The sequence below is a fragment of the Macrotis lagotis genome, chromosome 6, assembly GCF_037893015.1.
Source record: "Macrotis lagotis isolate mMagLag1 chromosome 6, bilby.v1.9.chrom.fasta, whole genome shotgun sequence".
NCBI classification, from domain to species: domain Eukaryota; kingdom Metazoa; phylum Chordata; class Mammalia; order Peramelemorphia; family Peramelidae; genus Macrotis; species Macrotis lagotis.
The window spans coordinates 201,549,962-201,572,536 of NC_133663.1; the positions used below are offsets into that span (position 1 = coordinate 201,549,962).

General features: G+C 32.8%; 1 protein-coding gene across 7 annotated transcripts in view; it reads right to left on the bottom strand.

Annotated features, from left to right (window-relative positions):
* Positions 1 to 22,575, bottom strand: part of ROBO1 (roundabout guidance receptor 1) — a 587,021-nt gene that overhangs the window by 323,805 nt on the left and 240,641 nt on the right. For all 7 annotated transcript variants that reach the window (XM_074192260.1, XM_074192259.1, XM_074192258.1 and 4 more), the window contains exon 2: positions 12,424 to 12,750. In XM_074192260.1, the coding sequence (XP_074048361.1) occupies positions 12,424 to 12,750 (327 nt within the window). The remainder of the gene's footprint in view (positions 1 to 12,423; positions 12,751 to 22,575) is intronic.

Below are 22,575 nucleotides of genomic sequence, written 5' to 3' on the forward strand. Positions count from 1 at the left end.
GGATTCTTTTGTCCAAATTACAGAAGGCAGTTGAGACTTAGTATCTCTCACATTCTCAGCAGGAGCTTTTTGCAGACCTCCTAATTAATATGTTCGCCCCTTCATAGATTTTGAACCAAATAAAAGTCGATTTTCTCCCTTAGGTACACTCCCTTTTCCAAAGGTTTTTAAGTACTGCATGTTCTCTAAGGAGCAACTTTGTTTTAGAAGAGAGTCAATGACCATCATTTTATTATTTGCTAGCTATAATAAAGTAATAATAAACTACCCAGAAACTGTTCTCAGACTTTTCATTCATCACAGTAATAATAGCGACCTACATTAAAACACTAAATAATTAACTGTAAATAATAGCAATGTTAATTTCTATGCTTAATTAATAATTTGGACAGTCTAGATTAGATATCAACAAAGTTTACATTCTTTTGACTTTTCAAGACTTTAATAAAATTGATACTGAGTTTATTCAAATTATGGAAAGACTTCTGGACATTAATTACTAAATAAACTAGGGACATAGAAAAGGGAAAGAACTTATAGTAACTGCTATGAGAAGTAATAAAATTGATCTTTGTAAGAAAATCAAAAAAGTTAGCCTTTTATAATCAAGGAAAAGTCTAAAATGATTCTTAGAAAGTCCCAAGAAGTTTCATATCTACCCTTTCAAGTGGCTTCATATCCACCCTTCAATTACTATTAAATAACAATCACAGTACCTTATGGTATTGCGTGTGTGCGTGTGTGTATGTATATGTGTGTGTGTATATATATATATATATATATATATATATATATATATATATATATTCTACTTTACAAGAAAAAAAAAGAAATTGGCTCAGGGGACCAGTGATTGATTATGAAACCTTTAACCTCAAAGTCATGTCATCAAATATTTGGGTCAAGTTTGTTTATCAACTAATTTTTAGTACATTCCAGTTATTGTTGTTGTTATATAGAATAGAAGTGAATTGACTGTTATTTAATCCTTGCTACAAAGCTGTGTGTCTATTCACCAAAATGTGCCAGTAAAGGTATTAGAAATTAGAGAAAAATTATTGTTGAACATTTTCCCACAATATTTATCTTCAAAGTCCTTGAGCATGAAAGAATATAATGGAAATATTATCTGCTCTGATTCTGATGCTTACTCAACCATTCTGGCAATAAAAAGAATATTTTCCTTTTTTAGATTGCCTACAAATGGAGGATAGAAGCAAGACAAGGGAACATGAAATTCAAATATATTTAAGTATATAATTTTAAACTCACTTTTTTTCATGAATGTGATAAAAATTATAATTTATTACTTTTCAGAAGCTTTAATTTAGTAATTTATTGAATTCCTTAATGGGTTGCTTTCTAGGTTTTTTTGGTTATTTTTAGTTATGTACTAAATTGATCTGCTCTTTTTCTTCTGTACTAAATGTTTATTAATTTTAATATTTTCCTTAAGGACTACTTTAGCTGCATCTCATAAATTTTGGCAGAGTATTTAACTGTTGTCATTTTAAATAAAATGTTCTATGTTTTCCATGATTTGTTTGCTAGTAGCTTTTGTAAAGTTTATATACGATTTTCTTTGTTCTGTTTACTTCATTTTGCATTAGTTCATATAAGTTTTCAAATATTTAGGTACTGCCTGTGGCTCTATTTCCCAATGTGTTAGATGGAATTGCCTAGACCCTATGCTTTCTGGGTGTTGGTCTAACACCTGTCCAAGATATTGGTATACATTGCTTTTCTTCTACTAAGGGCTTACTTCCACTCAAAGTTTTTGCCAATTAGATGGAAAAGTTTATGGCTATTTTTCTTTGGTTTTTTTTATTGTTGCTCCTTTTGGTACAATTTTTAAAACTTTTATAGGGAGTTTTTGGGGGACCTGCTCTTCTCAATCTTTACATCCTACTATCAATCCTACAATTACCCTACTCCAAAAACTTTTTTTCAATTTTACTTTTAATTTTTATATTCAGCTCCAAATTTTCTCCATGCTTCCACCCTCTCCCCACCCAACCACTGAAAAGAAATACAATACCTATTACAGATAACTCACATTAGCCATGTTGTCCCTCCCTCCCCCCAAACCCTCACAAAAGCAAGGAAAAAAGTGTTTCAAAAAGTGCTTCAATCTGGACTCAGGATTCATTAGTTCTATCTCTGGAGTGGATCACCATGTATCCTTTGGGATTTGCCTCGATCACTATGTTGATTAAAATAGTGAAGCCATTAGCAATTGATTATTATTACAATTTTGCTAATACTAGGGCACAGTGTTTTCCTTATTCATCTCACTTCACTTTTTATCAGCTCATATATTTTTTCAGGTTTTTTCTGAAATCATCTCCTTCATCTTTTCTTATATAGCACAAGAATATTCCATCATAATCACACACCACAACTTATTCAGAAACTATTCAGTTGATAGACATACCATCGGTTTCCAATTCTTTTTTTTTTCTTTTTTAGGTTTTTGCAAGGCAAATGGTGCTAAGTGGCTTGCCCAAGGCCACACAGCTAGGTAATTGTTAAGTGTCTGAGACCGGACTTGAACCCAGGTACGCCTGACTCCAAGGCCAGTGCTTTATCCACTACGCCACCTAGCTGCCCCCAGTTTCCAATTCTTTACCACTACAAAAAGTTCTAAGCATTTTTATACATATAAATCCTTTTCCCTCTGTCTCTTTGGGGTACAGACTTAAGAGTAGTATTTCTGGATCAAACTGTTCTGGTCCAGTTCACAGTGCGCACAGTGCATTCATTATTTTCCCACATCCTCTTTAGTATTTATTATTTTCCTTTTCTGTTATGTGAGTCAATCTGATTGGTGTGAGGTGGTACCTCAGAGCTGTTTTAATTTGCATTCATATAATTATTATTGACAGAACTTTTTTTTCAGGATTATAAAATAGCTTTGATCTTTTTCTTCTGAAAGTACCTGTTCATATTCTTTGACTTTTATCTACTGCTTTCCCAGCACCTTTTTAAGATAATAAAGTGAAAAACAGCCGTAGAAATGCTTTGGTGAAAGCATAATCTGAAGATTTTGTAGCTCAAACTCTGGGATAATAATAAACCAAATGCTTCAGTATTTGTATTTCAAAGGAGCTATCATATCATTGACTGAAATGCTCTACCTAATGGAACAGAACTCTCTACAACACTTCTTTTCATTCTATATACTTCTTTTCCCTTATTCCCAAGCATCTCCATAGAGGCATTAGCTGCAAAAATTTCAGAGGTAACATCAGTGGACTCTCCAAACAGGAGCTGAACAAGCATTCCTCTTCCAATTTTTGTTTAGATTTCTCACAAGCTAAATGAAACCCATTTTACTTCTCAATTGCTTTTAAGTTTTTCCTCACTTCCAATTTGAATTTGTCATTTTTCACCTATTCTTCCTACTGCTCTTGGTTCTATAATCTAATTATTCCTATGTGAGAATCCTTCAAATATTTAAAGATAGCTCTGTCTTCTAAGTATTCTCTTCTCCAAGTCAAACTTTTTTCCCAAAAATGATCCTAAGGACCTTTGAATTCAATGGCTGCTTCCAAACAGACTCATTTCTTCTAACATCAATATTCTTCTAATGAAGCAAAATGTCTCTCTAGAGGATCAAACTTCAGCTGAAAATAATGGACAAAGTTAATCTACATGTTGAGAATGTTTACTAAGTATTTCAAACTATATTCCTGATGAAAAGTCAGGTTTCTTTTTGTGGTAATTAATGGAATGTTGTCTCCTCATTTAATTACAAACTCAGGAAGACAAATGATGAGAAAAACTGGAAAATTTGTCCTACCCTCAGCCTTCAAATCCAGTAAGAAATGAAAATACAACAGATAATACTGTATAAGGATGGTGATCTTTGCAATCTCATAGACAGGTCTCAAAGGAGGTTAATGATATCTCTTATCCTTTGTTTATGGTTAAATTCTCTCTCTCTCTCTCTCTCTCTCTCTCTGTCTATGTTCAGTGTGGTCATTACCATAATGGCCTCTACCTATAGGTTTCATAACCTAAATTTCTAAACCATATTTTCTTTTTTACTTTAACCATAAATTTTTAGAGCTTACAATAGTAAGTATAAACAGGCTGGCTATATTTCCTATTAGTAGAAATTTATGGAAAAAAAGTGATCTGGTCATATAGTAAGAAAAAAACAGAAAAGATGACAGTCAAAGCACATCCTAGATTATTTATATTCATTACAATTATGGGAAAAGCATGGTAAATTTTATACTGGACTATCTGTAGAAAACCAAAATCACTCTAGTTAACAACTTTTCCCCAAGCACATTCCTCCAGTTAGTCAAACATAATACTACTATCTACTAATAAAACTATATTTACTTATGATAATAGTATTGGTTCATTTTTTATTACTCTCTACACTGTCCAAAAGAGTATATATACACTGAAACTATATTAAAAACTGAAGTTTGCATTATTTTATTAAACACTTTAAAATTAAATCAACATATAAGGTAAAAAAATTTTCTTTCAAAATATTTGCAAAGATGGCTTGCTTATGATAGTGACCAGTATAAACAAAGTCCCATTAGCAAGAAAATACCTCAGAAGTCCACTTACATTTAGTCTTTGATTAATAAGACAACGCCCATAGTAAGTCTCTTGATGTTTTAAAATTTTCTTTTTTTTCTCTTTAAAAAAGGTCTGACAGGAAAGATCTCTCTTCCGTGGTTCTTTTGGTAAGAAAGCCAGCAGATGTCTGGCTGGTCTAAAGGGAATTATTCTTTCTCAAGAGAAAACAGCTTAAATAGGAAAAGAACAGCCATATGCTGACTATGCAATGCTTAACAGATGAAGTAGAGAATCGTGTATTACAACGAAAGCTGGAGGGTTTGAGTAACTCAAATTACTTTTCCTTAAAATTCAATGTAATTATCTAAAGTCAATATTAAATTTAGATTATTATGTAAGAGGACAGACATTAACTACATAGGACAAAAAAAGAGAATATAAAATTTAATAATCAATATCATATGAAGAAAACTGATAAGGTAAGATTTTTCTTACATCTGTATCACTCTTAATTGGCCTAAACCCTAAGAAATTTACAATGCCAATTACAAGGGTTTAAATTAAAAGCTTAGGTTGGACACAAGTTGGTGAAAATTTAATTTTTCTACAATAATGATTCTTGGTCATAGAAATCTATTCTCAATTCTCTAGTCTGATTACACTTCTTAAAGTTCATGGATGTCCTTGATTTTTAAACACAACAAAGAAATCCAAATAAATATTTTAATATCCCTTCTCTCTTACCCTTTATACCAACTCTCAAAAGCTCAAAAATCTAAATTTTATCAAGAACTAGCAGATATCCTGTCAAGTATCAATGAATAATTTTATTAAATCTACCAAAATATTGTTTCAAGTCAAACTAATACAGTAAAATGGAATAATCAAGGAACACAAGCAATTTTTTTTCTTGTGACACAGATAAGACTTCATCAGCATTAAGTCAGAATGACACTATGAATTACTGCTTGAATCTAAGCTAATTTTAATTTGTTTATATAATCTGATATTTTAAAGGATAACTAAATAAAAATGTAAGCCAATATCATTGCTCTGCAATAAATAAAGCAATTTAAAATATTATATTTTAGAATGTATTTGATATGGGGCAGCTAGGTGGTCCAGTAGACAAAGAACCTTGCCCTGGAGACAAGAGAGCCTAATTCAAATCAGACCTCAGTCACTTAATACTTTACTTAGCTGTGTGTCCTTGGGTAAGTCACTTAATCACACTGCATGGGGGGGAATGTATTTGCTATTAATAATTTTTAATAATCAGAAGTTCCATTTGTTGATGCAGCTGTAAAATACAGTTTCAAATGCAAATGAAACACTGATGAATACTTTTAAAAGCTTTATCAACAACTGTGTTTGAAATATAACACTGCCTAAATATACTCATTAATGCCATTTCTTTGGAATATCATTTACTAAAATTTTTAAGATTGCTTTTGTCTTCTACTTGAGTCCTTGAGCAGAAAAAGAAAGTTACTTTGAACTTCTTCATACCTATCAATGAAACCAAAAAAGTCTGAGTGATATACTGAGAAAAATTATTTTAGTTATGGATTTAATAGCTAGCCATTGGACTTAGCTTGCATACACATACACACACACACACACACACACACACACATAATTATTCTCTTGGGTTCAATTATTTTTCTAACTTACAAAGCCTTGTGCTATCAAATGATAGGCAGAAAAGAACAGTATGGTTCATGAAGACTGCACTTCCACCTAAAACTGTGTTTTAGTCACTTATTATCTCACTATCCAAAATGTTAACTACAAATGCTGTTTCAGTCCATCTTGTAACAGGATGAAAAACAAAAATACAGGGCACTGAAACTGGAACAAGGAAATAAATATTAAAAAATGGAGTGCCCAAGAATCTGGTTTGTAAGAGTGAAAATTAATTCCTAAAAAATAGTTAGATGAGTTTCAAAAAATAATGGTAGCATATCCTAGTCAAGTCATTTTTTTCAAATTAACAGACTACTTTATAGGACTTTTCAATTATATTTCTTTTAACCTTACCTATTAACAATCCTCTCTTTACTTATCTACAAGTTATACTGATGACTAAATTAACATTACCTTAAAAACTTTGGAAATGAAAAGGGCTTTGCAGTAAACAATATGTGCAATAAACAATAAATTTTGATCCTTCAAAAACTGGTATTTTAGGAACAACAATAATAAGGGTTTATTTATATACTATTTGAAGGTTTGGAAAACACTTTGTTAATGTCATTTCGTTTCATTCTTCCAAAGCAAGGGAACTCTAGGGAACAGAGAAATGTAAGCCTTTCATAATGGAAACAAATCTTGTAAGTTTCCTGTATTGTGGGGGTATTCTCCTTCTGTGTAGGTTCTTCACGAACTTTATTTCCTAAGCCACTATGGACATAAAAGTAAGCCTAACCATGGTCAGTCTTTGAAGAAGGAACTTGCATGCATGGTGGTATTGAATGCTCCTCTTGCACAGTGACTGCTGCCTTTCATCAGGTAATAACCACTCCTCTAGCACTGCCCTTGCTCCTCCCATACTTAAGGAATCATCACTTCCTCTTCAAGGTCTTTGCTGTGAGGCTTCCAGTGAGGCTGCCCCCTACCCTTTCCTCTCCCTTTTTTCAAGTTGGATTCTTCAAATTGGATCCAAGTTCCATGCTGCTGGACCCATGTCGGTCCTCTATGCTTTTCTTCCTCAGTCATCTCTTACCTCATATTAAACTACCTAAACTAGATTTCCATGTGATCGTTCTCCATCATTACAGATCAGTGGTTTCCTGCCTTCTTTCCCTCAACAGGCTCAGCAGTCTTTCCTCTAAGTAACTCACTTTCTTGCTACTTCTCCAAAAAACCCATTTTGTGAACTTTTGGTAATTTATGGACTTTTATAATAACCTGTGAAACTTATGTGCAACCTATAAATTAAAGTCTAAGACTCTTTCCTCCCAGCGTCAGGGAGTTCTGTGATTTCTTCACTCAACTAACCAGAGTTATCCCTCTTTTCCAGCAACATTCCCAACAACTCTACATGGTAAGTGCTATTTTTAAATCTTCATTTTTTAGATGAAGAAATGAAAGAGGTTAACAGACTTTCCCAGAGTATAAAAGTCAATATTTGTGTAAGACAGAATTTGAATTAGGACTCCTTTATTCTAGGTCTTACACTCTACAACTTTATGCTAAAAAACATTTAAATGAATCCCCCAATTAACATTCCAAAATTTGGGGTATTTTTTGATGAAAAGGATCCATGATTTTCAAAAGTTATGAGAAAAATACTGTCATGTAATTTTATTTAATACTATGTGTTAGCTGATCTACAAACATGTCAGGTGAAATAAACTGGTAAGATATTTAGCTTCTGAGAGAAAAAAATTTATAGGTTAAAACTATTATTAGGCAATAACTGTCTTTGAAATTGAAAGGTCAAATTACACAATATAGATTTTAAAATTTCTGTTCACTTAAAGACTTCTAGATAGTCTTTGGCAACTAGAACTAAAATCAAAAAAATTTTGAAGAAAAAAAATCTAAAATTTAAGCCCTAAATGCTACTATTGTTACTTTTCATACTGATTTATTTATCTAGCAAAGAGAAATAATTGAGAAAAAAAGTACAATGAGGAAAAACAAGCAGACACACCAAGAAAGTGAAACAGAAATTCAAGATATTTTCTGATTTACAAACTTTGTAATCAGATAAACTATAATTTCAGATAGAATGGTTTCAAGATGTCATCTCCTTTTAGCCTTTGGTCATATCCTCATCTTCTTATGACATTCTGTCAAATCACTTTATCTACTGAGACTAAATTGTAACTGTCTAGCCATCTTTGGGATTTGTGATATGAAATACTAGCTCCCAATGTAGTCTATCTAAATCCTCCAAAATGAAATTCAAATTACACTTTATGGAAAGTAGAACATAATCAATCTATCACGTAGTGGTGTTCAAATCTACCTTACTACATACTACAGTAAAGAAAAAAAGCTTTAAAGGGGGGAAAAGGGCTGGATTTGTTTAAAATACTAAGATACAATTATTGCCTCAGGCTCACATCACCCCCAACATTGATCCTTGATCTTAATTGTCAATTCTCATTTTAGGAGTTTTCCTTAAATTCTTGATTAATTTTTCTTTCATTTACTTCCCTTTCCCCTCTTCTGTTTTCCCTCAATTAAATGGTGATTTCAAATTTTCCCTCTTTTCCTGCCCTCTGCTTTACACATTTATTAGTTTAATTTTTAATATAACTTTTGCTAAGACATATCTGTTTGCATTCTGCTCTTCACAAATTCCTTTCCTTTCCAGTCTTTTTTTGAAATTTTATTCTCTTATTCTTGATCTATACCTTTATTCTTTAACTTGTTTAGCATAAGTGATTTAAAAGTTTCTGAAGAACCAGATTTAATCTCCTACAAATAAGCTTCTGTTACTGACTATATAGATCTTGCAGGGATCCTTTTTCTGCTCTACTTAAATATCATCTGTGAGAGAAATAATCTTACAAAAAAGCAGCACTACATATGAGAAATGATTCAGTTTCCCAAATCATGTGGTTCAATTTTAACTCCTACCCTCCCGAAAATTTATTCTCCTCAGTTTCTATGCCATCTCATTTCTATATCTGTTGCCTTCCCACACCCTTGTGGACATCAGCTCACCCTCGGGAACACAAACACTCTCTCTCTCTCTCTCTCTCTCTCTCTCTCTCTCTCTCTCTCTCTCTCTCCTATCTATCTATCTATCTCTTCTAGGCCATGAAATTGAAAAAAATGATGGACATAAGCAATGATTGAGGAACTATCAAAACACTAATACACTGTTGGTGAAGCTGCAAACATTCTGAGGAAAAATCTACAATTATGGAAATAGTTATTAAAATGTTCATACTGCTTGACCCCAAAGAGGTCAATGACAAAAAAAAGGCATATCATATATCTAAATTATCAGAGCAGCTATTTTGTGATATCAAATAATAGAAAATAAATTATCTGGCCATCAAGATATTAACAAATAGTCTTATAATTGAATACTACTGTCTTGTAAAAAACTATGAATAAAACTACCATAAAGAAGCATCAGAAGACTTATATGAAGTGAGGCAAAGTGAAGCAGGAAACAATATGGACAGTGGCCATAACATTAAAAATAATCAACTAATCAAAATCGAGTGCTGTTAAAGCTTGACCCCAAAGAAGAGATACCTTCCTCCAGATCTTTGTAGAAATGGGGAGGAACAAAACACTGCATTTAATGCCAAATTTTTGGCTGATATGTCGATTGATCCTATTCAACTTTTATCACCTCTTATTGTTATTCTTTATTGTTAAGGAGAGAGAGAAAAGTATATTAAAAAACTTGAGTAAGGTTAAAAAAAAATCAATAAATTTATTTTGTTAATGGAAGAAATTTAATCTTACTTCTGCTATAAAATACCCAAAGCTCTATTAAGAATTTCATCTAAGCTTCATCTTCAAAGACTCAAAACAGATTTGACCTTCAAAAGTTTCCTATTATTATTAGGAAATCAATGTACATCCAATTCTTATTTCACTGAAATCTAATCAAGGTTATTTAAGACAGATCAAACATACATTCAGAAGCTGACTGAGTATAACCACCATAACAATAATAGCAAAATGAAAGATATTAAATGATTAGGTATCATATGTAATAACTATCAAAATTACTGAAACCCATATATTACCAACTAAAATAGTCTGTAAGTTGTACGAGGGTAAGGATTGTGACTTTTTTTTAATCTTTCTATCTTCATTGTCTTACATATTGAATTACAATGCTAAAGTTCTTGATGGATTCAAATGAAATTTTAAGACACTACTAATGAATTAAGTATTAAAAGTATATCCTTATAGCATAAAATGTAATGACATTATATTTATCAATATTATATAGCAAATTATAAATGACTAATTCTTATCTCACTCTGACAATTTTTATCCCTTTTATCAACATCTCGATTCTTTAAAATACACTGAAATCTGTTCAGTATAACTTGAATATCGAATCAAATGAGTCCAAATCTCAAATAAATCAACTACTCTATTAAAGATAATTTCATCTTCCACAGGTTAATAAACAACAAATGAATTTCTAAAGCAATTTCACATAAACAATCTGCTAGATCAAGAAAACAAAATAGTCACTGAAAGAATATACTGAACTCCTCCAGAAAGAGACCCCAGTATAAAAAGTCCAAGGATTATCATAGGCACATTCCAGAATTCTTAAAAAGGAGAAAAGTACTGCAAGTAGCCAAAAAGAAAAAATTTAAATACAAATGCAAAGGAAGCACAATCAGACTTACATAGGATTTATCAACTATACTATTAAAAGGACTGGAGGGCCTGGAATATGGTATTTGGGAGGACAAAGTCCTTGGATTAAAACCAAGAATTTACTACCCTGCAAAATCCAGCATATTCTGTAAGGGGGGAAAGATGAATGACCAACAAAATAGAGAACTTTCAAAATTTCCTATCAAAATACTAGACCTGAACAGAGAATTCAACCTTCATATACAGATTCAAGAGATGCATAAAAAGGTAAACAGAAAGAGGGGAAAAAAATGTTAGTTAAGAGTATTAAATTGAATACAACTCTATAAGGGAAGACAACACTTGTAACTCTTGAGAGTTGAATTTCTCTTAGGATAGTTAATGGATTAAATACAGTTGAAAAGATTGTACTTAGAGGACATGGGTCTGGTTGGTTCTTGTCCTTCTATTGAAGACAAAAATTACATTACTATGTTTGAGACAAATTACAGAAAAATCACCCACAATGATAAAGATCCACTGTGGCTATTCACACCAATATGCACTCACAATGCTCTACCTCAGGTCATGCACAAATAGTCCAGGTAAAAAGTTGGGATGTTTACTCTGAACTTATGTGTCTTGGGTTCCCTACTTTAATTCTGTCCTGCTCATAGAGCACAGCACTTTCCATGATGAGGACATCCGATACTGAGCAGTCCTGTACCAGTGTCTCCCCTACCTTACAATCAATTGTAAAGTTCTTAAGAGATGGGCAGCTAATTGGCAAAGTGGATAGAGCACCTGGCCTGGAGTCAGGAGGATCTGAGTTCAAATCTGCTCTCAAACATGTAATACTCACTTAGCTGAGAGACTTTGGACAAGTAACTTAACCCCATTGCCTGGAGAAAAAAAGAGAGACCCTCAGAGTGTCCCAGTGCTCAGAGTATTTGGAGGCTCTATACTTAATTAAATCAGAAGTGACTTTACCTTACTAGATACTTAAGAGGTTTGTAGTACCATGGGGGGGGCAGAGGGTGGGAACCTACTTAGGAGGATTGGATATAAAGAGATTAAGGAACTGATTTTATCCTAATTCAAAACCTTAGTTAACAAGGGTTTAAGTACCAAGAGTTGAAATACAGATATATAGAGGTATTACTATCTCTAAATAGATTTATGCTTAATATAACTAGCTAATAATGTAATTATTAAACGAATGTGCATACAGTCTAATTCTCTAATCACATTATAAAGAACTGAATAAAAGTAAAAGTATAAAGGGAAAAAAAAAATCAAGATGCAATGACTAAAAATTCCAGTATGCTCTTTTCTAAACCTCCAAATCAAAAGTAGAAAAGCTCAAAAACTACATGTAAATATACCCAACATATGGGCAAATGCATACATGCACAAACACACAGTCAAGACGATGATCTAAGTCCAAGAAAATCAATATGCCTAATTCAATTCACTTTTAATATAGCTAGAAATTTCCTGAGGCACAGTATTATTTAAATTTCATTTTCCATTGCCATCATCAGAACAACTGATGTAACTCCAAAACCAGAAATCACTTACTTGCTACCTCCAGCGATGCATTATGACTCACAGCTTCTCCAAGATAATTCCGTGCTACACAGATATAGACCCCTTCATCAGGCCTACTTTTGCGTCCATGTACTATGCGTAAGAAAAATAAAGATCCACTTGGAAGTAACATTCGGTGTGAACGAGAGTCATCTTTGTCTGTTTCCACTCGCTCTCCTCCTTTATACCATTCAATGGTTGGTGTGGGTCTGCCTTCTGCTTTACAGTTCAAAGTAGCTGGTTCGCCTTTAGAAACAATGAGATCAGAAGGATGTTCAACTATACGAGGAGGAAAATCCTCCTGACGAAGACGGGAGCCTGTAAGAGAATTAAAAATTAATGTTATTCATGTATTAATCTTAAGAGATTTAAATTTGTTTTGATTCAAAAGACTTTTAAACTACTTGGGCGAGTATTCAAGAACTCATACCACCTCTCCTCTATCTTTGCACTAGGGTCAGCTTAGTGGTGCAATGAATAGAGCCCCAGGTCTGGAGTCAGGAGGACCTGACTTGAATCTGACTTCACACTTAATACTTACTTAGCTGCGGGACCTTGAGCAAGTCACTTATCTCCATTGCCTTGCAAACACCCCCCCCCCCAAAATTATCTTGCACTCTTACCCAATATAAAGTCAGGCAGCTGACATGTCTACTACAAGGTTATCCATATGACTCATTCATTCCTGCATGCTCCTAACTCTTTGCTCTCCTCTCAGCCTAAATTCTAGCAATCTGTCCTTACTTGAAGTATTCCTAGCTCATTCTAACCCTCAGTTAATCTTGAATTGTAATTAACCTATAACTATAGTATATTTTATGAATATGTCAGGTAAGTTGACTGAGAGTAGACTTCTTATATATTTTTAAATAAAGTCTAATGCCTAGAAAACTGCTGTAAGCATAGGAATGATAAGAACTGCCTTATAGAATATAGTAATATTCATAAAGGGCTTTTTAATAAAAATTCTACAAAATTCTACAAAATAAATAATACATATAAATCTTATCCCAATTTACAGATGAGAAAATATGACTCAGATCAAACAGTGTCAAAACTACAGCTTGTACCAGGGTCTTCTGATTTATTCTTGGGGGGGGGGGGTAGAGGAAGGGAGGAGAGTAACTGGAGTTAAATGGACTAACTCAATCATTTAACTACATAGAACTACTAAGTGTCTGAGGCTACATTTAAATTCAGATTCTCCTGACTCCAGGGCAGGTGCTCTATCCATTGCACCATCTAGCTGCCCCTCCTAGTTTATGTTTTAAAATATTTCTGAATAAATGCTCCTACATATTTCAAGGCATGATTAATGAGAAAAACATGTAACAGCAAGATTAATGTTTTCATAATAACTTTGGAGTAAGTTACTCAACCTCATATATAAATCAGTTATATATCAAAAATAAATTATAAATTAGTCATCTGAATTGCCCATAAAAATATTGTATCTATGTATTTCTATTTATTTAACTCATTATTCAGAGAGAAAAAATATAAAATATAACACTGCACATTATTAAAATTAATTATCTAATTGCCTAATGAATTTTGATGCAAAGATTTTAAAAAGATTACAAGAAAGCTATCATTAGCTAATACACTATGACCAGGGAGGATTTATATCAGGAATACAGGGTTGGTTCAATATTAGGAAAACAACCAAAATAAGTTGACCATATCAATAACAAAATTAACAAATCTTATGATCAATTCAATAGATGATGGAAAAAAAAGTTTTAAGAAAATACAGCACTCATTCCCAGTAAAAAATACCCAGAGAGAAGAGGAATAAATGGAGTTTTCCATAAAGTAGTATCTAAGCATTATATGTAATGAGTATAAGCTTGAAGCATTCCCAATAAGATCAGAGATGAAACAAGGATGCCTGTTATTACCACTATTATTTAAAATTATATTAGAATAGTTATCTTTAGCAATAAGAGAAGAAAAAGAAACTGGAAAAAAATAGGCAATGAGGAATCAAACCTCACTTTTTGCAGCTATGATGGTATACTTAAAGAACCTTAGAAAAATCAACTAAAAAACTACTTGAAACAATTAACAACTTTTGAAAAGTTGTAGGATCTAAAATAAACTCAATAAAATCATCTGCATTTCTGAATATTGCCCACAAAGTCCAGCAGTTGGAGAAATTAATAAAATTGAAAGCAAAAAAAAAAACTATTGAATTAATAAATAAAACCAAAAGTTGGTATTATGAAAAAACCGATAAAATTGATAAACCTCTGGTTAATTTGATTAAAAAAATTAAGAAGAAAACCAAATAGCTAGTATCATAAATGAAAAAGGTGAACTCACGACCAAATGAGGAAGAAATTAAAGTAATAATTCGAAATTATTTTGCCATAACTCTATGCCAATAAATATGATAACCTAAGTGAAATGGATGAATATATACAAAAATATAAGTTGCCCAGGTTAAATGAAGAAGAGATTAAATACCTAAAAAACCCTATCTCAGAAAAAAGAAATTCAACAAGCCATTACTGAACTACCTAAAAAAAAAAAATCTCCAGGGCCTGATGGATTCACAAGTGAATTCTACAAAACATTTAAGGAACAATTGGTTCCAATCCTATATAAATTCTTTGGGAAAATAGGGAAAGATGGAACTCTGCCTAACTCTTTCTATGAAACCAAAATGGTACTGTTACCTAAACCAGGAAGAGTTAAAACAAAGAAAGAAAATTATAGACCTATCTCCCTGATGAATATAGATGGAAAAAATCCTAAATAAAATCTTAGCAAAACAATTACAACAAGTCATCAGTAGGATAATACATTGTGATCAAGTAGGATTTATTCCAGGAATGCAGGGTTGGTTCAATATTAGGAAAACTGTTAGTATACTTAATTGTATCAACAACAAACGTATCAGAAATCATATGATCATATCAATAGATGCTGAAAAAGCTTTTGACAAAATACAGCATCCATTCCTATTAAAAACACTAGAGAGTATAGGAATAAATGGACTGTTCCTTAAAATAATTAGCAGTATCTATCTGAAACCATCAATAAGCATTATACTCAATGGGGAGAGGCTAGAGGCATTCCCAATAAGATCAGGGGTGAAACAAAGGTGCCCATTATCACCACTACCATTCAATATTGTATTAGAAATGTTAGCATCAGCAATTAGAGAAGAAAAAGAAATTGGGAAGGAAGAGACAAAACTCTCACTCTTTGCAGATGACATGATGCTCTAACTAGAAAATCCCAAGAAATCATCTAAAAAACTACTGGAAACAATTAGCAATTTTAGCAAAGTTGCAGGTTATAAAATAAGCCCTCATAAATCCTCAACTTTTATATATATATATATATATATATATATATATGTATATATATATACATATATATATATATATATATATATATATATGGCAAGAAACAGCAGGAAGAGCTAGAAAGAGAAATAGCATTCAAAGTAACCTCAGACTATAAAATATTTGAGAGTCTATTTGCCAAGACAGACTCAGAATCTTTTTGAAAACAATTATAAAACACTTCTCACACAAATTAAATTAGATTTAAATAACTGGGCAAATATCAACTGCTCATGGATAGGTAGAGCTAATATAATAAAAATGACAATTCTACCAAAACTAAATTATCTGTTTAGTGCTCTGCCAATCAAAACTCCAAAAAATTACTTTAATGAGTTAGATAAAATTGTAAGTAAATTCATATGGAGAAATAAAAAGTCAAGAATTGCCAGGAGCTTAATGAAAAAGAAGGTGGCTTAGCCCTACCCGATCTAAAATTATATTATAAAGCATCAGTCATGAAAACTGTTTGGTATTGGCTAAGAAACAGAGTGGTGGAATAGTGGAATAGACTAGGTGTAAAAGCAGGAGATGATTATAGTAATCTGCTCTTTGATAAACCCAAAGAGTCTGGCCATTGGGATAAAAACTCCCTCTTTGATAAAAATTGCTGGGAAAATTGGAAGTTAGTATGGAAGAAACTTAGATTAGACCAACACCTCACACCCTTTACCAGGATAAGATCCAAATGGTTACAGGACATAGACATAAAAAATAATACTATAAGCAAATTAGAAGATCAAGGACTAGTCTACCTGTCAGATCTATGGAAAGGGGAACAGTTTATGACTAAGGAAAAGTTGGAGAATATCACCAAAAACCAATTAGATGATTTCGATTACAATAAATTAAAAAGCTTTTGCACAGATGAAACCAATGTAACCAAGATCAAAAGAAATGGAGTAAATTGGGAAACAATCTTTACAACTAATGATTCTGACAAAGCACTCATTTCTAAAATATACAGAGAACTGAGACATATTTTTAAAACAAAAAGCCATTCCCCAAATTGACAAATAGTCAAAGGATATGCAAAGGCAATTTACAGATGAGGAGATCAAAGTAATCCATAGCCATATGAAAAAATGTTCTAAATCATTATTATTAGAGAAATGCAAATTAAAGCTTCTCTGAGGTACCACTTCACACCTCTCAGATTGGCCAGTATGATCAGGAAGGATAATGATCATTGTTGGAAGGGATGTGGAAAATCTGGGACACTATTACACTGCTGGTGGAGCTGTGAACTCATCCAACCCTTCTGGAGAGCTATTTGGAACTATGCCCAAAGGGCAACAAAAATGTGCATACCCTTTGACCCAGCAATAGCACTACTGGGTCTGTACCCTGAAGAGATGAGGAAAAAGGGTAAAAACATTACTTGTACAAAAATATTTATAGCAGCCCATTTGTGGTGGCAAAGAATTGGAAATCAAGTAAATGTCCTTCAATTGGGGAATGGCTTAGCAAACTGTGGTATATGTATGTCATGGAACACTATTGTTCTATTAGAAACCAGGAGGGACGGGATTTCAGGGAAACCTGGAGGGATTTGCATGAACTGATGCTGAGTGAGATGAGCAGAACCAGAAAAACACTGTACACCCTAACAGCAACATGGGAGTGATGTGCAACCCTGAAGGACTTGCTCATTCCATCAGTGCAACAATAGGGAACAAATTCGGGCTGTCTGCAAAGGAGAGTACCATCTGTATCCAGATAAGGAGCTGTGGAGTTTGAACAAAGTGCAAGGACTATTCCCTTTAATTTAGAAAAATAAACAGATAGCTTATTGTCTGATCTTGTTAACTCTTAGACTTCTCTTTAAGGATATGATTTCTCTCTCATCCCACCCAATGGAACAAAGGTACAACATGTAAACAAAGTAAAGACTGACAGAGTGATTTCGGGGGGGGGGGGGGGGGGGAGAGCAAGATTGGGGGAAAAATATAAAATTCAAATAATATCTTTAATAAAAATAAATTCAAAAAAAAAAAGAATATGGGCTAGAATATTTTGGCCTGGTTCAAAAGATGATCTAAAAAAATGTGAAGGGTTTGCAATGTACTTTACTGGAGATGAAGTGAGAAAGAAATCTTTTGAGGCTCTGAAAAAGTTATACATCTCCTTAGATCAGTATTAATGAATTATCTCAAGCTCACAATGAGAGAACTTAATATATTTTCCAAAAAAACTTCTCTTTTCCCAAAATTTTTCATTTCAATTGAGGATCACAACTATTCTTCTATTCTTTCATGTTCATTATTTTGACATCTCAAATTTTTAATAAACCACTCTGTTTCTCTCATATTTAGCTGTTTCTCTTAATCAGCCTCTTCATATTTTCCGTGAATTGTTGCAGTTGTCTATTCATATTATCTGCATGTTACAAAATCAAGCTACATGGCACATCAATAACAATATAAATTAAAATAATATACACATACAAACAGTTAAGTTTGGGGAGGGGGTTAGGTTTTTTGCAAGGCAAACAGGGTTAAGTGGCTTGCCCAAGGCCACACAGCTAGGTAATTATTAAATGTCTGAGACTGGATTTGAACCCAGGTACTCCTGACTCCAGGGTCAGTGCTTTATCCACTACACCACCTAGCCACCCCCAAACAGTTAAGTTTTGAAGATAAAATAACTTCATTGTGAAGAAATGAGTACATTTTCTGGTGATGCTGCCTCTTGATTCCACTACTACTTTAATTGTATCAAATTAGACTGATAATAAAAACTTGCTCCAAAATAAATCATTAGAATTCCCACACCACTATCAAGAATGCGAACCCTAGAATTAGAGTATTCATAGTACATGTAAGGAAGAAGGGAATAGGAAACTTCAGATTCAAAAGGCTGGTACATCTAAGAATTACCAAAAAAAATGCCTAGCAGCTGTAGATTAAACATAAATGCTTAATAATAAACCAGATACATGGGGGGGGGGGGGGAACTTGTCTAATCTGTTCCTGAGAAGTCATATATTATCATTAGCATCTAACCAAATATCTAACTACTAGAAAAGAAGTATTCTTCCCTGAGCCACATATAAACATCTTGATTCCAGAAATGCTTGCATAAAAAGAGTAGAGAATTGCAGCTTAAAGAATAATTGGCTAAAGTCAATTATACTTTCAGAAAACAAAAGAGTTAAAACATCCTTTTAAGGGATTAGTAATAAATCCCTACAGGAATGCAGTCAACTTCAGTCATACTTAAAACTCAGGAAAAGAGCAAAAGAAATAACCTGATTCTATCCATTCACTACCTTCCTTCACTTTCCAAAGTTTCCATAATGACTTTGATATCTTTTTTGTTGTTATAACATCTACATTTCCCATTGTATTCTTTCTCTAGTTTTCCTTCCAGAAAACCACTCCAAATAAAGTAAAAAGGAAATAAAAGATAGCAAAATCAGTCAACAAAATAACAAAAAGATCTGTCATTATATGTAGTATTCTATAACATAGAACCCTACATCTGCAAAGTAGGGAGTAGGTGCCTTCATGTACCACTTATTAGGAGCAAATCTTGGTCATTATAATTTCTCAGTATTCAGTTCTAATACTTCTTGTATTTTACATTTATATTGTTGTAGACATTGTGTTTACTATTTTGTGGATTTCAGCTTTCATCAGTTCATATACATTTTCCAATGTCTGTTATTACACTGCATAATCATTTTTCATAGTACAGTAATATTTCATTATATTAATGCTCTACAATTGCTTTAGATATTTCCTGATTAATAGCTACCTACTTTTTTTTCTCATTCCTTGCCACTACAAAAAGTATTATTACAAATATTTTGGCACTTTTTTTTATTAAACTCCTTAGGGAATATATCTAGCAGTGAAAGTTCTGTGTAAAAGGAAATAAATATTTAAATCACTCTATGATTAATGCTGATCCTCTTTCCTGAAAGTTTGAAACATTACTATTTTCAAGTTTTTTACTTGAGAACTATTTAATCATGTTCTATGCTTAATTAAAAATATTTAATATAAAGTTTTTTCCTAGTAAATTGTTCTCATTATTGAAGTTACAGTTATTCATCCAAAAGTTTTTAGAAGGTAGTTTGAGGAAAGTTATTTGAGAAAGTATTAATGTATTTGGGAGGTAGAATGGTAAGGTGAATCAAGTTCTGAACTTGGAGTTTAAAAAAAAGAAACAAGCCTGGGTTTAAATCCTGACTGATACGTACTGGTTAGGTTATAATAGGCACAACATTCAATGTCTCTGAGCTTTATTCTCTTAAAATTTAAAGTTACAGAGGAGTTCTGATTCCAAGAGGGAGTTTCAATACCAGGAATTTCTCATAGTCCTGACATAAAGTAAATACATATTAACATCAAATTAAGAATAAATAGTGTAGGGGCGGCTAGATGGCCCAGTGGATAGAGCACCAGCCCTGGAGTCAGGAGTACCTGAGTTCAAATCCGACCTCAGACAATAATTACCTAGCTGTGTGGCCTTGGGCAAGCCACTTAACCCCATTGCCTAATTAAAAAAAAAAAGAACAGTGCAAAGCAGATGTCCCAAAAATAAAACTACTATGAGTTGATATTCTGAAGTGAAGTCCATTTGATTAAACTACTTGTAGATGTCAGCTAATATGTAAAAGTACTACACGAACATTTAGAAGCAAAAATATGACCTGGAAGCTAACATTAAGTTTTACAAAATGGAATCATGATTTATCAGAAAAAATTTCAGTTTGCTGCAATGCAGATTTACTAAGTTTTATAACTACATAATTCAATTTTCCCTTCTCAGTAAAATATATAAGCAATTTCACTACATTTCCAAGGCAACAAACAAAGCAATGGAATTTGTTGGTAAATATTTGGTGACTACTCCTAAACAGAAGGAATGTCATCATTATAACTATAATTGACTCCCACAATGCCTTCATTTTTCAAATGGTTTTGACCCAGTTTTCCAAAGGAGGTCAAAAAAGACACAGAACCAAGGATTCTAAAGGTCAAGAGAAAATAGGAAGAAACAAATCCTTGATCTTAGAAAACAAGATGATGAATTTCCTTACAAATATATGAACAATTTTCTGATTTAAAAAAAGTATATCTTGTTCTCATCCTTCCCTTTTGATAAGAATTTGTTGAAGGAGGGAAAGATGAACCAGATAAATGACTTGTTTTTTAACCTTATGTATCAAAAAATAGACATAGTAAGTTTACCAGTTTCCATGCATCAGTACAAGGAAAATAGAGCAAGATCAAAGCTTCAAACAAAAAAAGGAACTGATTCTTAGATAAATTATTCTTAGCATATTCTACTATGCACTAGTATGGAAGACTTCACAGTAAAGACCTATTGCAATAATATAATTGGTCCTCTTCCACTGACTTATGTCTCGCTTCATCGATCTTCCAAACAGCTGCCAAAGTAGTATTACTAAATCCCTGGTCTGACCATGTCACTCCCCTAACTCAATAAACTATAATAGTTCACTATTACTCTTATGTCAAATACTAACTTTTATTTAACATCTAAAGCCCTTCTCAATTTGACTTCAACTTAAGTCTCTCATCTTATTTTAAACTATTTCCTTTGATACTCCCACGAATCCAACCAAACTGTTCCAATCATTATCCTTATTTGACCTTACACTTCTAACTATGTGCCTCTGCACAGGTTGTCCCTCATACCTGGAATGGATTACCTATTCACTGACATGCTAGAATCCCTAGCAACCATTCATATTCAGTCTAAATGTCATTTCCTACATGAGGACTTTTCCTGATTTTGTGATATCTAGCCCATCCAGGGAAGCCTAATAAACTTCCACAATAGGTCTTCCTAGTTCTGAGGTCTGCTCTCTTTCCACTATTCCCCTTTGTTTCTGCCGGTAGTTATGTGTATAATATATATACAAGCATATTTTTGTACTATGTCTCTCTCCCAATAAAATGCAAGTTTTTTATTTTATTTTTTGAAATAATATTTTCCAATTACATGTAAATACAGTTTTCAACATTTTCTAATAAATTTTGGGTTCCACAAATTTCTCTCCCTTCCTTCTATTCCCTACTACCCAAGATGACAACCAATATGATATGGGTTATACATTTGCAATTCTGTATACATGTTTTCACATCAGTCATAATGTGAAATAAGAAAAAGAATTAAAGGGAAAAGTCAAAGAAAAAAAGTGAAAATAGTGTGCTTTGATCTGCATACTTAGTTCTTTCATAGTTGGCCAGAATGCTTTCTCTGGATGTGAATATTTCCTTTGTAAGTCTTTAGAAATATTATATTGCTAAGAAGAATTGAGTCAAACAGAGTTGATCATCACAAAATGTTGCAGTTAACTGTGTACAATGTTTTCCAGATTTTGTTTACCTCACTTATAATCAGTCACCTAAATCTCTCCAGGTTTTTCTGAAATCTGTCTACTCACTTCTTATAGCACAACAGTACTCCATTACATTCATATACCACAAGTTGTTCAGCCATTTCCTAATTGATGGGCATTCTCTCAATTTCCAATTCTTTGCCTTTACATAAACAACTGTTATAAATATAAAATGTAAGCTTCTTGGGGACAACAAGCTGTTTAATCTATTGTCTTTGGCTATTTAGCAACTAGCCCCATACTGCATCTGGCACATACAATAAGCTAAACAGATGCTGTTATGTTCCTGTCAGACTAGCTGCTCAGGAAGTGTTAGGTTCCTGCTGGCTTATCCTTACCCAGGCTAATGTCAAAGGGGCAGGAGACAAGGATGAAAAGTTCTCCTTAAAGTTCTCCTAGTTCTTTATT